This window comes from Pinus tabuliformis, chromosome 6, assembly GCF_031772625.1.
Source record: "Pinus tabuliformis cultivar Carrire ecotype Pingquan chromosome 6, CPIR1, whole genome shotgun sequence".
Lineage (NCBI taxonomy): Eukaryota > Viridiplantae > Streptophyta > Pinopsida > Pinales > Pinaceae > Pinus > Pinus tabuliformis.
The window spans coordinates 714,770,923-714,789,234 of NC_142292.1; the positions used below are offsets into that span (position 1 = coordinate 714,770,923).

Here is an 18,312-nt window from a genome sequence, read left to right on the forward strand (position 1 = left end):
TATCTTTTGTGGCTTTAACATCAGTAGGGTCATATTCAATTTTAATAACTAATTCTTCTAATGACTTGACCATGTTATCCTTTGCTAAAGATGATATATTTTCAATCTTCAATTGTGACTGCACATTTGACATAGAAGTTCTAAGTTTTGAGAATGCCATAGTAGTATTGGTCATGGTAGAGAAAAGAATCTCACTAGACTGCCTATGCATGTCCATTTGATCAATTGGGTGTATCTGATTAGCATCAAAAGAAAATATACTCTTCTTGTATAACTTTCTGATAAGTTGAGGATATGACTTACTCATGGATAAAAAGTGATGGATGATGTGCCCTATATACAAAAAAACCAAAGATGAAGACTCCTTGATGAAGAAGAAATTCATGACATCAAAGGAAGGAGCTCTTCATGTCACTGGCTGTTTTAGAATCTCCACATGAAGAGCTACAATAGGTCCCTGGTTCAAAGGGATCCTCGGAAGAAGTTTCTTACTTGGAAGAAACTTAGAAATTCCTAAGCAGGGAGCTTAGGTACCTTGCTCTGTGATAGGAATGAATACATTCCTTTAATGGAATAAAACCTCCTGGTATAAAATGGAATGATAGACATGTTTTGATCTTCACTTGGGAAGACAGAATGGAGGATTGTGTAATCATTTGGCATCCGATGCTCTTAGGGAATGAGATAGGGCATCCCATGAAAGAGTAGTGGTGGAGGATCAATATTCTTTTGGGACTGGAGAGTCCAAGAAAAGAATAATCCTTATGGAGCATATCCTGAGTGACCCGAGTGGGGTATGTTCCTAGAGAGACAATGATGAGTAAGTCTATAAATCATTGGTCTCGCCAACATTGTACTCTGATCTTGTGGAGAGATGGAGTTGTTAGTCAAGGCCTTGCTATATAGCAATGTTGGTTGGTATGATGTTGTACAAATGAGTTACAAATCCGAATTCTTCTTACGAGGGAGTCCAAGAAAAGAATAGTCCTTATGGAGCATATCCTGAATGAACCTGGGTGGGGTATGTTCCTAGAGAGACAATGATGAGTATGTCTATAAATCATTGGTCTCACCAGCATTGTGCTCTGATCTTGTGGAGAGATAGAGTTGTTAGTCAAGGCCTTGCTATATAACAAAGTTGTTTGGTATGATGTTGTACAAATGAGTTACAAATCCAAATTCTTCTTATGAGCGATTCTTCAGATTGAAAAATTCCAAGTACCATTATGAATACCTCCCTAGTTAAGAGGGAGTGTTGAAAAGTGTAACTAGGTTCGGTCTTCATAATGACATGTAATTATGATTTTATGTAATGAGATGTACATAAGAAAAATGAAATTATTAGATTGACTTGCTTCAGGGGTTTCATGAGCAAGGTATTTTGTTTTTGAGTCAAGACTCCCATTGAGAGTCCTCAGGATTTATTTGTCATCTAGTCATAAAATGTAAGTCATTGTCATGTAAATGAAGTCATGTTACACTTTGTAAAAGGTCATCTTGTCTATGTAAAAGTGTCCTCAAAAAAATTGTCGCCTAACCTCTTCAAGTCAGCCTACAAACGTTGAAGAAGCTACTAGAATAAGTAGGCCTACCTCCAGCTGTCAAGTCAGCCAAGACCTAGTAAAGAGATGTATAAATAGAGGAACTCGGCCTCCATTCTAAGCAAGAAGTTCGATCTAATTTCGTCCTAAGAGAAGTGTGAAGTAAGGTACAGAAGAAGTACGAAGAAGAGACAGTGAAAGGGTTTTCTCTAGGGTTACAAAAGTCACTATTCTAGGGCAGCGAAGAAGGATCTTCTAGGATGGTGAAAAAGGAACCTTTTGGGGCAGCGAACAAGGGATCTTCTAGATCAACAAAGGAGGCAGTAGATAAGTTTCTTCTAGGACAACAAATGAAGGGTTCTTTTGTGCAACAAAGGAAAGACTCTTCTGGGTGATCGAAGTAGAGACCGAGATTATCTAGATAAGACCTAGAGACTGAGATTCTCTAGGGAAGTTGTGAAGAAGAAGTGAAAGAGATAGAGACTAAGTTTCTCTAGAAGAAGTCGAGAAGGAGCAGTTCTAGATCAAGAAGAAAGGCGAAGGAAGGAAGAGGCAGAGCATCAAGGTTGGTGACAAGGTTCTTGAGAGGACACTAGAGTCAAGGGTCTGTGTCAAGGTATTGGTGCTTATCAATTGAAGATCTAGAAGAATAATTTTGATCGGGTTTTCCTCTCAAAAGGTGAGAGGCTTTGGCCCTGGCTGGAGAAGCCTACATATTGTGTCACTTGTCTTTTGTTATGCATTTTGGTAATTGTCTTGATGAAAGAACACATTAATAAGCTAACAAAGAAAAGACTATAAGATAAAGAAGTAAAGTACATCACAAGCAATTATCAAGCAAAGAAATTGTTAACGTTGAATGCCCTAGATTCCTCAACACTACGGTGGCAGAGTACCCGATCTCCAAAAACTTGCCATTCGAGTGCTTAGCTAAAAATGCAGTTCCTCTGCGTGTGAGCGCAACTAAAGTGTATTTGCCAAAATACATAGCAAAAAGCGCAACATGTAAAAAAAAATCAAATTAAATTTTTTAATTCATTATAAATTATAGTTTATTACATTTTAATATTTAAATTTTCTAAATATTAATTTACAACCTATGACCGTGATACAGGTTGGAGCCCCAATGCCTCAATGACCTGGTCTACATCTACTACAATCTTCGATTGTGGGTGAGACAATATTAGAAAACCCCTGACATGGAAGCCATCTCATTGGAAAATATTGACACCACTACTTCATGGAGGGTTGGGACTGAGAGGATTGTCATGGAATCAGTCCCCGATTGGTTAAAGGTGGATCTGAAGGCATTGGAGGCAGAGGAGGTAGCAACTACAGAGGAGGGAGAGCCAGATGTAGAGGAGGAAGAGGAGCGGGAAGATGCGGCGGCGGAGGACGAGGACGAGGAGGTGACACCATCTAGGATGGGCAGTAGCAGAGGACAAAGGGCCACTTCTTTTTTTGCTTCTAGAGGATGACAGAGTCCATTTGTAGCCCCAAGGGTAGGGCCTTCTTCCTCTAAAAAAGGGGCAAAGGATCTCAGTGACTGATTACTTTACGACATGTGGATGACTCATGATGATGAACCATGGTATACATTTATTATATTTTTTGTTGATATTTTGACTCTTGAGATTTGAGACTAACTCAAGACTCAAGATTCAGGACTTGATTAATTATTTTGATATGTGATGTAGCACTAGAACTTCTTATACATCTTATATATTAGCTTTCTTTTCATATTTATGTGGGAATGCATTTATCAAATGTTGTGGATACTTTAGATCTAAGTTGCACGAAATGGGGAGACGAGTACAAGTTTCCGAAACGTGACCCCCCCAAATTTTGGAAACAGAGAAATATGTGCAATCATAAAGCATATACGATACATTCTAATTTATTACATTATGATTAAATTGCCAATTGTCAATGTATACTATAAGTCTCTAAATTTACATCACATTTACTCATGAATGATCACATAATGAAAATAGCAATATCCAAAATCAACCACGAGAAATTTCTAATTTCTTGTCTCATGCTTGATTGGGAGTCTCCTTCTACATGGTCGAATGACCTTAGTGCCCTTGATTATATACAAGTTCCATAACCTAGTACCCTACGTGCTCTGGCTTGGTTCTCTTGATTAAATACAAGTTCCATACCCTAGTACATGACAAAATCCAATGGAAACATTGCAATCCCCCCAATCCTGAAATCCTGAAAAACAAATAAGTATGCTAGATTTTGAGTGAGATCTAAAATTCTACTTTCTCCATATGAAATCCAATGAAGGTGAAACCACTCTCAAACATCCTGAGTCATTTCATGCTAATGGTAAAAATTTAAGTAAAATTTAATGTTACTTTAGGAATTTAACATTACCATGAACTGCATATCAACACTAGGGCCAAAGGCTTGAACATTAGGCTGCCCCACTCAAAAAAATCCTCTTTTTTATAGCTTGAGAGGCATCTAAAAGCATCCAAAAGATATTTTAGTCGCCCAATAAAAAATTATAAGCGAACAAATTAAAAAAAAAATACAAGAAAAAGTCAAGTTAGAAAGAAACGGGCCAGTACGACCAGAAATGAGTTTCCAGGCCGTATGGTACGAGTTTCCTTGTTTCCAACCGGAAACGGACCCTTCTCCAACGTTTCCTACAACTTAGCTTTAGATGCTAAAAAAACTTTTAAAAATGGATATTTTTGCATTTTTCTAATTTTGTCGAGTTCTTGCCGATTTTTTCAAAAACCTCCTGACTTTAACGATTTTTTCAATTTCCAGACCATTGTCAATTTATTACTGACGTTGACTTTTCCCACATTGCTTTCAACCTCTAAGGGAATGACATGTCCAAGGTATGTCCTTCAAATGGCAGGTGTCAAGTGAAATAATGATGGAACGAAGTGGGGATAAAGGGAAGGCTCCAAGCCACATGGCACTATACAAGGCTAGCTATGATAAGGAGAGCCCACACCTTGAGTATATGAATGTAGGGAGGGAGCATATGTGAATGCATGAGTTACCCCAGCCTTTGTTCCTCCACCCTTCTTCATTTGCCTTTTCCCTTTTATTGTTGTTCTTTTTTTTACTAATTGGGGCTCCAAGGGATGACAACATGTTGTGTATGATATAGCAATAATTATCCCCTTCAGGTGGGCCAGTTCATCGCCCACCAGGGGTTGGGACATGCATTGGATTCCTTAACGATGGAAGGGGAACTCATAGGGGCCCTAGGAACCAGGATGATGGCCATAATGATAAAGGGTAGAGCTCATGCTTGGCATTTGCCCATGCGCTAAATGTTATTGTCCCGGCCATCTTCTACATTTTGTGGTATTACTTACTTTTGTATGTCGCCATATTATGCTTTTTACCCTTTTTTTAGTTGCATCAACCTCTTGGGCATCGTTACAGGCCCAACCCAAGGTGTGGACAAGGGGAAGTGGATGCTAACACCTTGTGGACCCAATGGTCAAATGTGGACCCAAATAGGAAAATGTGAAAATGGCTTATAATGAACAGAGGGGAGTGAGATATATGGCATCGAGAGGTGAGACCACGCAACCAAGATCAGGGTTTCACATGTAGTGTCGTTCCTAAAGCTAAAAGCCAATAAAGGAGATTCCACAAGACTAAGATTCAGGATTAACCCTTCCTCCTTCCAAGTCACCCAATAATCCATACCCAAGTGTGCCCATGAAAAACAACCATAAACACCCAATTACATAATGAAAAATCATACGTTCAGGATTGGATGGCCCACCTTCAAACATACAATCATGACAAATGAGAGAGGGTACACAATGGTCGACTCAGGTGGTAGAGACATAGTAGCACATCAAAGCTATCATGTGGTTGCCAGCAGCTGTTGTTGATGGCTAAAGGAAGATACATGGGACAGAAAGCTCTCCAAAGGGGTACACCATACCATACTTTTGGTGCGCTACAAATTCAACAATAGTTTATGGCTGTGATCTTGTAAGAAAAAAATTTATTCGTTTTTATCTGACATAATGCCATCAAATTCTTTTTATATCCTTCATATTCACTTTTTATTTTCTTGGAGCATCACCTTTTAGATAACTTTAAAGTCTTTCGATGAAGGTATTATTGTTTTTGAATTCATTATAATGTCTTAGAAAGTAGTAATCTTCTTCTTATAGGGAAAAGTTAAATAAAAAATTCTCCGCGTTTAACATGATAGTACCCAGATTTTCTAACCAAAGTAAACCAAGAACTATGTTGATCTTTTCTTCAAACATAGTTATGACACTGAATTGAGATATACATTCATAATCATCAATTATTACTTGTAAGTCCTTAATTTCATATTGTTCTTTGAAATAAAAAGCATCTTTATTCTCAATGATATATGGTTCTACAATTAATAATTGATTTTCCAAATTGATCTTAATGTAATTTCCCCATGGATCTTGTCAATAATGATATTAATTTCTTTTCCTTGAAAGCTCCCCTTCAATATACATAATCTATAACATGAGATCATGCCACCTTTATAAGACACTCATCCTTCACTCATCTTGAATTGCCTTCTTTTTCTCTTTTTCTTAAATTTCCCTCATTTTTGTCTTCAAAACTCCTTTATAACTTTATAAAAAATACCTTTAATATCAAATAGAACGGTGACGTGGGGGATTATTAAATAATTATTCTTTATTTGAATTTACCCATTCATAACTTTATAATGTTTTTCTCTCTTATTTTCACTTATAACTCCTTAATAACTCCTGGGTTCTGACTGCCAAGTATTGGATTCGGGTACAAGTTCTTCTAAAAACTTACCCAAAAGAACTGGGCTCTTTTGTCTAAGTGGGCACCCCGACTACGGGTGCATGGAACCCCAAAATCAGGAAGTTATGGTCCATTTTTTTTACTGATTTCATTGTAATTCTTCTCAAGCTCGGCATTTTTACTTCTCTTTCTGTAGTTTCGAGCTACAGATGGCCACTGTAGATTCATTGTGTAGGTCGAATGTCATTACTATTGTAGCTTGTTGGTTTTTGGTAGCATCGGAAGTGCTCTAGCCATGAAAATTGGTGGAGAGGCTAAGGCACATGAGTTCTAAAGAACACAAAAAGCATTTGGTGAAATTCCACCCGAATTGTATTTTATTAAAATAATTAATATTTTTAATGGAGTTCCTAAGTCTAAACTTAAGGAAATTAAAATATTAATGGGTATTAATGAAAATATGGGTGAGAATGATCTAGAAGGCAAATCAAGTCATGTTTTAATCTTAGTCGTTGATTAGAGGCTTAATCTCGGTCATTGAAGACCAATGTTACTTGGGAGCAGGAGCGGGAGCGACCATTTTCAGAAGCTCCCAGTTTGGGAGCGAATCCGGGAGCGATTTTTTAAAAATATATATATTTTTTTTATTTTTTAATTTTTGATACATATATGTCAACAAAAACATGTAGAATGATGAAATAGACATAAAAAACATAAAAAAACATAAATTGATCATTGAACCATATCACATCAATCATCTAGAAATTATAATCGTCATCAACCATGTCCACAAGTTAGTAAAATACATATTACAACTGCAACATATTGAGTCTTATAAATCATGATTCATCAAATTCAAAATTAAAGTTTCAACTTCAAGCTTTCAGAATTGAAAATTCAATAACATTTATCGTCATTGATCACCAAAGTTGTACTTGTAAGCCAAGTTTAACCATTACAAGAAGTAATATCGAAGATATTTCTAAGTCCTAACTTCTAACTGTTAGCATGATATGAAATGTTAAAAATTTATAAAATGAAACATGAATAATGAGATGAAATGAAACAACTTTAGTCTTTCACAAAGCATCATATTCATAATTCACAATCATTACCAATGAGTTATAATTGCCAAGGCCCAACTTCAAACTTCAAATTTTCATTGTCACAGTGATATAATGTTTACAAAAAATATCATAATGTCATAATGATATGAAAGAGTCAAGAGTCAAGAGTCAAGGACTCAAAACTCAACAGTTATGAAAACTAAAGTCTAATAGAAACTAAAAAAGACAAGTAAACTGTAAATCTACAAGTGGCCCTTGCCACGAGAGTCTCCAGGAGTATATGCAGGTCGTGGTGGTCTTCTAGGAGTCTCGCACAGACCGACGACCAGAACTAGAGCCTCCACGCAAGGATGTCGATGGAGGTGGCGACAGCAATGGAACAAGACTCGGGCCCCGAGCACTGCTACTGGATGGTGGAGGTGGAGGTGGCATGGCTGCTGCAGCTGCTTCATTTTCATCCCGTACAAGCTCCTCTTCTAGTTCTTCAATATGTACAATGCCATCCTCCAAATTGTCGTCCTCAGGGTGATTGTCCCAAATTTTATATGTGGGATCTTCATTAGCCTGATCACAGTAATGGCTCAACAACCTCAAGTTGCAGTGCACATAAACCAAGCTTTCTGCTCGGTTTTCGTTGAGTCTGTTTCTTTTCACATTATGTATATAACTGTAGGTGCTCCAACACCTCTCTGCAGAAGAAGAATTTACAACGTGTGAAAGAACTTTTTTTGCCAATTTTGGCAAAAGTTCGTGGCCGCCATATGTTTCCCACCATGTGAGAGAATCAAATTTATCTTTGTCGTCCATTGCATGGAAGTTACCATACAAACCACTGCCACTGAAGTATCTGCCTATTTCAAGGCGCACAGCTGCACATTCCTCCCTGTCAGGCACCAACTTTTCTAATGCTTCCAGATATCCTCTAGTTACCTCTTGATCTAAATGGGGTTTGGTCCTAACACCACCCCCTGCTGCAGGTTTGCCCAACCAAGATTCTGAGTAGTATTTTTGCGTAAGGATATACGCCAAGCAATGTAGTGGAAGGTTAAGCCTATTCCACCGTTCACACACACAATCATGAATCAGTTTGTACAAGTTGGGATCTCTATTATGAACAATGTCTTTTATTTCCCCCAACATGGTATCCATTTGCTCATACACCTCGCTAATCACTGGTTTGTCTGTATCTGCAAACCGAATCATGTTATAAATTGGCTTGGTAAAATCCAATACCTGCCTCACAGTTGTCCAAAACTGCCCATCAAGAGCGGCCTCCTCCACCGTTTCAAAACCTGCCATGTCAGCTACATTTGTAGCCCTTTCCTTTAACACCTGCCAATGTGGACTTGATACCATGCTAGCTAATGCCTCTCTTACCTTCAAAAGGCGCCTAAAGGTGAGGTAATAGCTACCAAATCTAGTCCTCGCAATCTTCAGCAACTCCAATCTCAAGTGACTGCGGAAAAGGCCATGGGTATTGCTATGATTTGTAATAAATTTTATCATTTTTTTTCCTTTCTTGTACAAATCACCAATCCATTGGTATTGTTCATTTTTGTTTTTGACAATATCATGCAACAGAAGGTTCAATGTGTGAACCAAACATCCAGACCAAAATATGTTTGGGTATTTATCCTCAATAATTGCTCCCGTTGCCTTACAATTAGGAGCATTATCAGTGATGACTTGGATGACATTGTATGGGCCAATACGCTCAATTGTTTCAAGCAATGCTTCTGCAATGTTGATAGCGGTCTTAAACTTGTCTGAGTAATCATGTGCAGCTAGAAAGATGGGACCACTTACAGACACAGCAAGAACACTTATCAATGGCTTGCCTTTTACATTTGTCCATCCATCAGATACAATGGACACCCCATTGTCAGTCCAAGAACTTGTCATTTTATTCAAAGAATGTGATATTTTTGCTTTTTCATGATCAAGGCCAACAGTTCTTGCCTTGTCATACCCAGGGCTCTTGTATCCTTTAGGGGCATCATTTATGGCAGAAACCATTTCGTGCCAATAAGGTGAGCGTAGAACATTGAATGGTATCCCACATGCATAGAGGAACCTGTAAACTTTTGAATCCACATCATTCCTACACCCCTCATCAAGGAAATCTGATATGGTTCTACGCCTTAAAGATGATGACCCTGTGCCTCCATGTCCATATCCACTGCCTTGGGAGGATGCTGAAGGAGTTCTTTGTGATGGTGAGATTGGTTCAAAGAAACCCCTTGATCTTTTTGTTCTGTATTGGGCGTCCTCCTCTTCCTTTATGTATTTGGCTCTATCTGCTGTTGACACCGCTGCACAAGTTTTGATTCCTATTTGTTTCTCTCCATCCCATGGCCTTTTCCCGCAGAGGTGTCTTCTAGCACGGGTGTATGAGCCTGTGTAATCAGTGTTGCAATGGGGGCAATGAAATTTAGTGGTTCCACCCCCTCTCCCTGTTTCAGCCCTGTGAACATATTTCCACAATGGAGTTTGGTCTTGTTTAGTTTTTTGAGGGTCATGTTCACCCTCCTCCACCTCCTCCTCACTGGGGTTTTCACCCATTTGACTTCCTCCGGCTTCTTCATCCACCTCTTCAGTTTCAGGCCCCCTCCGTTTCCTACTCTCCACCACCATAATAACCATAAAAGGGACCATGAAGAGGAAAATGCCAATAAATATCCCCAGGTCCATGGTGTTTGATGTTTGTAGGGTTTGAGTCTTGAATCTGCAAATTAAATTAGTTTATTGGGATTAATTCATTTAATTTATTAATTTAATTTAAATACATGATCTTTAAACTCAAACAGCTAAATTAAACTAACCAAATTAACTACCTAACCAGCTAAACTAACTAAATGATTAAGTTACTTACCTCTGCAGGCTTGCTCCTCGCTCCTTGGCACTTGCTCCTCACTCCTCAGCTCTGGCTCCTTGCTCCTCAGCTCTTGCTCCTTGCTCCTTTGCTCTTGCTCCAGCTCTCAATCTCTTGCTCAATGAGGTTGAAATGAATTTTTTTTGGCCCATTGGGCTTATAAAATAAAAAAAAAAAATCTAAATTTTTTGGAAATTTCGGGTCCGGCGGATTTTTTTTCCGCCGAACCGCTCCCGGCCCGGCTGAAATCGCTCCCGGAGCGTTTTTTAATGCCCGGGAGCGATCAGGGAGCGATCGCTCCCCGATCGCTCCCGGGCATTAAAAAACGCTCCGAGAGCGCGGGAGCGATCGCTCCCTAACAGACCAGGGAGCGCAAATTTTTTACGGGAGCGATTTTGGGAGCGCGCTCCCGAGCCGCTCCCGCCCGGAGCGCGCTTCGGGAGCGGGTTCGAAGGGGGGGGGGCGCTCCCCCGCAACACTATTTCTTTCTACTTCTTTCTGTTTTTTATCAATTGCTTCAAGAGCTTATCAATTGCTTCAAGAGCTTTTTGTATAAGCTCTGCACTAAAAATCATACAAATCCCAACATCATATCCAGGGAGTCTAGTTAGATGGTATTTCAATCGCGTAACCCCTCCTATCATCTTGGTCCCACACAATTTGCATGATAGATATTCTCGATGTGTGCCACCATTATGTTCCCCATACTCCCAAAATGGCTCCAAGGGCTTTGACATATTTGTAGTGGATTAATGGACAGCGTCAAAATTAAAACCTAGGGCACCAAAAAAAATGCCATACACAAAAAATAACAGCAACCTCATTTTAAAAAATATTTTTTACTACATTATATCCAACAAAAAATGACAATAAGAGGGTGCATAAGAAGGTTAACAAAAAAATGAAGCTTGCTGCCCAAATATGGATAAAACACTTGCATTGGTTCATGGGCATGAAAGTCATAGCAAATGACAAAAAAACAAAGAAGCAAAATGTTGAGAGGCAAAGAGGCAAGCAAGCATAACCCTAAATCTTTGAAAAAAATCATTAACATAGGAGTTTTTAAGAACATACCTCTTGATGGAAGAATGAAGTTTGTCTCACTGATCTTGAATCTTTGATCCAGAAGATAAACAAACAAAAAAAAAAAAAAATTGATTGGTGATGATAATGGTTGTTTAATCCTCAATCCCTCCTTGAAAACCACCACAAAGCTCTTCCCCTTCCTTCTCCACGACCAACAAAGCAAAATGAGCAATCAAAAAGCCAAAACGTTGTTTTGTAGCGTCAACCTTGCTTGCCCGGCGATAAATAGGATCGTCACGCAATATTTTGGCGAAATATCGCCGATATATCGTAAATATCGCGATATTTTCAAAAGGGAAAATATCGCAATATTTAGTCAGGAATAATATTGTTAAGCCGAAAATATCGCGATATTTATGATATATTGCAATATTTCAGCAATATTATCAACACCGTTCTTTAATTAATTATTATTTTTCATAACATTTGGCATTTTAAGGTGGTCAAGTTTTAAGGTGGTTAAAATGAAGTAAAAATTTGACAACCCCACTTCCTTATGGTTACCTAGGAGGTTGGGTCTGAATAGTAGGATACCTTGCATCCCTAATTAGGTGATAAGGGGTTGGGTATGTTACAACATATCTCTATATCATCTAGATATAAAATTACCACATTTTCATCTACCAAATGTCTCACATATGGCATTTAAATAACAGTAAATGCATGTAGTGTACCCTCCTAAGATTGATGACATTCTTAAACTACCACCAAATTGATGAACTACATTTCACTTTCATTCACTCTCTATAGAAAAAAGCTTATACGAACATCCTTGAACCAAGGGCATTCAAACAAAATGCCATGAACTTTATGTCAACTACTACTACCACTGCTACTATCATTCGTGTAGTTTACTTCAACAAAGGATCTAAGAAGTGCCTAAGTCATCCAATCCTAACATAAGTTGCCTACACAACATCTATAGATATATAGGAGGCATCAACACTTCATGCTCTTAAAGAATAGAGACCATACACTTCTTGAATCTAGAATACAACATTTATAAATACATAGGAGGCATCAACACTCCATGCACTTAGTGTATAGAGACCATACACTTCTTGCATCCACAGTAAAACATTTATAGGTTCATAGGAGGCATCTTCACTCCATGTACTTAGTGTATAGAGACCATACGCTTCTTGCACCCACAGTATCAGATATTCATTAGATGTATCAAACCATTTATTTCTTGCATCCACAACCTCAAAAGCTTAGTAGATGTGTTATAGCACAATTTGTGATCTCCAAATGAGCAATTATATAACTAAACATCATGTAACCTGCAATTATACATGGCAAGTCTACAAGGATCCTCAGCATGTATGAGGTCTCTCTAATAAAAAGAAGTATATCTTTACCTCCAATAAAATATATATTTTCCTTACGTTTCAAAACCCTGATTCTAGAGGAATTGCTACCTATTTGCATCCCTCGACGTCTCATACAAGAGACTTCGAATCTTCTACTCAATAGTTGTATCCATTCTTCACATCTATAAACCAGGGCATTTGATCCAATCTCCCTCTAACCTTGCCTTGGTAACATGAAAGAAATCTGGGAGGCAGAACACAAGTACACCCATGGAATACCTCATTTAACACAGAAGCTAGATTATGTAAAGATAGTTCAAAATCTGGCATAACTACTACATCTACCCAAACCACCTAACGAAATCAGAAATAATACATTAGAGAAATAAGCTATAAAGGAAAAAAAAGTTTGAAGTACATGTAAAAGTTTAATAAAATGACTTTCTTAATATATAAGGTAATTCAAAAAACTCCACAATCCTTTACTGCATAATTCTCATACCTTTCAATTCTTTCTTGTTTCTGAAAAGTATGTTGAAATGAAAACAGATTATTTTCAAGGATATAAAAACTCACATGGTTTTGTAATGCTTCATCTAGTTTACTGTAAAAGTACGTATTGAAGAAATGATAGTTAGTGCATTGTTTTGACGTTATTGTTGATTCAGGGCTTTGAAGGTACCTGTCAATTATGACAATGATTACTTCAGTAAAATTTACAAAATAAGCATCATGTAACAACTATCTTTTAATCATTGCTTACCATTAAAATTCTAAGATATGAACATCACAATTGAAAACCAATAAAGCTTCTCTACATACACCACAATAATTGGACAAAAAATTATGTTCTATAACAAAAATAAACAATAGAAGCCCAATCAGTTAGCTCGAGTGGTTGAATGCTTTAAGATTCATGCACGAGATCTCAAGGTCGATTCCTCGAGCTTGATGCCTTTGTGCCTCACTCAATGTCCCAGCCAGGACAGGTGCTGTAATCAGCGCCGATGAGTTTGCACTGGATACCATCTGCAAATGCAAGGAATTGCACAGGAGTTTCCCCACGAGGTTTTCCTTTGAAAAAGAGTAGAAAAAATGGTATATACCAAATAGTAATCTTTAATATATTTAAAGACAAATACATAGTAACATGCTCTTCGAAATTACCACAATATCACTGATAACAGCTAAAGGCATCCCCCAAATGAAAAGAAATTATAAACAAGACTTTAATGTTTTAATATAGCTTTTTCTTTAAGAAAAATATAAAAGATAATAAATTAAAGAAAGAAAGAAAGAAAAAACCTAGAACACTATTATTAGGTCCACTTCTATGGAAAGGATTAATAATTGAACCCCCTTCCAAAGAAAATTTTGAATTAGTTGCAAACAAAAGTCAACAATTAGCATCAATAAGCCCTCAACTCAATTACATAAGACCAATCTCAAAAAAAATTATATGATCCGCCCTTAGAGAAGTCAAAATTAATTCATAGGAAAAAAAGGAAAAGATCCAAGCCACATGCATTTTAAATTAGCAAAATTGTCGATAATTATAACAGAGGCGAAAGAGGCATGCTATACAAAAAGACTCACGAGATGAAAGGAGAGGGGAAGGCATCCCCGAAGGGCTCTATGAAATTTAGATCAATTACAAGTTCCCAAATGCCAAACACTGAAGAATCTCTGAAAACCACATAGTTGAAGACTAACGATGAAACTTGGGTCACTAATTTCTGGACGTGGGCTTGGCCATGCGCATCCCCACGTGAACCCACTCTTAATTACTAGTAGTGGTGAAGGAGGTGTATACTCAATGGAAGAAATCACATAAACATGAGGAACGCATTGATTTCATACTAATTCAGTCATCAAATGGAAATGCCTCTGACAAAATCAGAGCCAAAGGTCATCATAACTGGAGCTGTCCATAATACATATATCTAACCATTGTGGCCTTGGCCTTTATTCAGTCCATTGAACAAGAATCTGAGATAAAAGTATTAAGTGTGTTCCACACAATGGAGAACCACCTATATTGCAATCTGAGTCAGATCCGAAGAATGCAATGTCCTCATCCCTAAGTGCTCTACCTACACAGGGGTCATCAAGTATTCTTGGTTCTAGAATCTGCACCATAAATGGGGTCTTCTGCGATCCTCGATAAAACCATCAACTCACCTACCACTATGTCAGCCATGACAAAGTCACCATTTCAGCTTGAATCACGGTCTAGCCCATAACTAGCTTTGGATATGTCAAGTTTTCGGATAGAATTAACTATAATGTTCCAAACTAGGAAAAAAAGTGATATGCAAAGCAAACAACAAATTCAACAGCAGAAAATTTTAAACTTTAGTGCACACCCACAAATAGACTAAAAATAAGAAGCAGCTGAGCCATTTTATTAGGATTCTGGAGCAATAGTACAATAATGTGGAAGGAGTGCACCTGGGCTTGCCCCAAAGGCAAGCATAGCAAAGCCCAGGTGATAAGACGACAAGCCTAGATGACAAAATCAGCTATCTCAATGATGCCCTGCGCTGCCCCAGCAAAACTGCATTGTCTCCTGCGAAGATGCTGCTGAAAACCCCGTCTCTGGTGCTCAGAAAATTCCGCCAAATTAATCCCAAGCTCCTCAAGCAAAACCCACCAAAACCCAAAAAGGGTTTGGCCTAGTTTTGACCCCCAAAATTCGGCCCCCAAAGCACCACGTCCTCCACAAACTGCTGGGAAGTACGGCCTGCTTGCACACCAGTGAAATCCTTCCCCAAGCACTCCAAAATTGCTGCAAACACTCCCCCAAAGGCTTCCCTTATCTCTCCCGGCAAGTACCAGCCTCACAACACAATCCTCCAACTCCCACGTGTGCCCAGTGAGAGGCTTCTACACTGGCCCAGGAGCTGCAAATTCGTACCAAACTGTACGTGTCTCCTCCAGCTCCCAAACTCCGCCCCAAGCATACCATGTCCCTGAACTTTCCTCACCAAAATTCTCTCGGCAATTGCTCCCCGGAAGACCCCTGAAATTATCCCCACGTGTGCTCCTCCTGCGTCCTCTTGGAACACGCTATGGCTGAGTGAATGTCTGAATGTAGGTGTTGAAATCTACCCAACTCTCCTCCGGAATGATGTGACAAAACCTCTCTAGGGTGGCACTCGAAGTCCCCCAAAGAAGGGTGCTTTCTCCGCACGGAAAACTCGTTGCTAAACAACAACTGACCTAGCTGAGCAGCTCGAGCAACTAAAGTGAGTTCGATTGGCAAAAAATCCTTTGCGAGGATGAGCTCCTCCAATTTATAATTTTGTGGGCCTTCCCTCCCATGTGGGCCCCTCCACCTTGCCATTCGACTTCCCTCCAAGGCTATTCGAACTATTTACTTGGCCAAGTGTGTTTTTCTTCATGTGGGTGGCCCCCATACTCCACTAACAAAATAATACGGCCTCCTTTTCTTCCCTAAGTCCTTTTATCAAAATTGAGTGGGTTCCATGGCCTCCAAAACTATCCAAAATTGTGGGAAATTAAAACTGTAACAAAATAATTTAGGAAGAGACATTACAATCCTCCCCTCCAAAATCTTGCTTGTCCCCAAGCAACTTTAGCATTGGATGCTACAATATATGCTCACCCTCCCAAGTAGCATCCTCATCCAATGAGCTCTTCCAATGCAACAAAAACTCGTTGATGGTCCTGCTCCTTAGCTTCCTTTCCCAAGTCTCCAAAATGGCCTCTGGTTCCAGAACCAGATGCCCCTCATCATCAAGCTAGGGTAACTCTACAGTTGTCTTCATCTGCTGGCCCAACACCTTCTTAAGGCACAAAACATGGAAGATGTTGAGAATCTTGCTCCCCAGGAGAAGCTCCAGCTGATAGGCCACCTCTCCAACTCTCGTAACCACTCTATACGGCCCATAGAAACTTGGTTGTGTTGAATTTCCACGATCTTGGGTCTAGATTAGAATCTTAAAATCTTTGACGCTACCAAACCAAGAATCTCAACAAGAACTACTTTGCACAGCGGAAAATATATAGTAAATCACATATGGAAAAGTATACACAATTTTTAACAAATATTGTACAATAATGTACAACCCAATCTTTGTTATATTAAACCAATCTGAATAATACAACAGTTTATGGTATACAAGATACAATGACAAACTTCATTGCAGCTTTTATGTCATATCTTGTCTTGTCAGTCCTTCACACCTGTACTACTCACTAGTTGCCCCTTAGTCCTTCAAAGGACAACACATCGAGACTCGAGAAGGGTTGCCACCTAACATTGTTGCAAGTCACTTCTGTAGCATGTACACGAGCTGATCCAATCTGCTCTCTAGGTAGGCCTAATTCCTGAGCTCCAAACTGCCAGGCTAGCATTTACCTTTGTCCATCAAAGCACTGCACTTCGGCGCCAAACTTCACCCAACCTTCAACTCCTCTTCATCACTTCAAGATAGCTCATCCAGGGCTACTTTGGGCTATCAACACGTTGTCATCCACGAGACCAATGATGCCCATTAGAGACATTGCAAGATCTACACTGATGAAGACTTTCAATCACCCAATCAAGCCTCCAAATTGGCTCCCACAGACTGCCCAACAATCTGATCCAAATCTGACCCAAAAACACAGATCCAACACCTCAACAACACATCTCCATCCCACTGTTTGAGGTCCACTCCTATGCTGCCACCTAAGCCTGGTTAGGGCATCATTACAATACCAAAACCAGTCTTCAATTATGCCTGGTTTAGCTATATAGGAGTGTGATTGCCCTTTATTAGGTGGTTGACCCTTCACGCTATAATTCCGGGTAGTCCAGCCCTTACCAGCACCCTTGGCCTACCCTTAACTACCCGTGGCCTGCTACAGCAAGGCCCTATAGGCTTGCGGGTGCCTAAAATAGGGTCTGCCTAGAATAGGGTCTACTTGGCCCTCAAACAGCCCAGACTTCCCTCTACTACTTCAGCCTCCAAGAACATGGCCTTGACCCTCCTTTCTGCACTTCAGCCTCCTCTAAAATGCCCTAGAAGAGACCTCAGCCTCCTGTGCTTGTCCTCCTTTTCTATGGCCCAAAACAGTGAAATCTCCTCTCCAACGAGTTGCTCACATGTGTAAGTGTTGCACAAATGGATGCTCTTTAGCCTCCTCTCCACCTTCTATTTATACACTAAATGAAGGGCTCCATGAATTGATGAAGAGACATGTCTCTTGGACCAAGCCTACATGACATCACTATCCATAATTAATTGTCAACTTCAAAAATTCATATCTTCATTTCTAGAGCTCCGTTTTGAGTGATTTTTGGAGCATTTGAATCGACAAGCCAAGCTCTATCAACTCAAATTTTCTCATGCTCAAATTCTTCATGGTTTTGGCCCAAATCTCAATGGGTGCAAAACCCCTACCTTGGGTTCCAAGCCCACAAGTGACCCTTGTAGTGCTTTGCCCTCCAAACACTGAACCCTAGGGCTTGGAATACCTCCCAAGTTACACAAATCAACAGGTTGCAGCTTCTCGCACCCTTTTTGCTTCAAGGTGGACTGTCTATATGGTTGTAGTCATATGAACACCAAGTCTCCCTCCTCCAAATGCCTCTCAACCCTGTGCCTATCAACATACATATTTTGTTGATTTTGCGTCGTCAATAAGTTGTCCTTGAGAGCCTTGAG

The 18,312-nt window shown here is 39.3% G+C and overlaps 1 protein-coding gene across 4 annotated transcripts in view; it reads right to left on the reverse strand.

Moving 5' to 3' along the window:
- Positions 1-18,312, reverse strand: part of LOC149260671 (uncharacterized) — a 318,964-nt gene that overhangs the window by 175,311 nt on the left and 125,341 nt on the right. For all 4 annotated transcript variants that reach the window (XM_089420954.1, XM_089420953.1, XM_089420951.1 and 1 more), the window contains one exon: positions 13,214-13,319. In XM_089420954.1, coding sequence (XP_089277080.1) covers positions 13,214-13,319 — 106 coding nt within the window. The remainder of the gene's footprint in view (positions 1-13,213; positions 13,320-18,312) is intronic.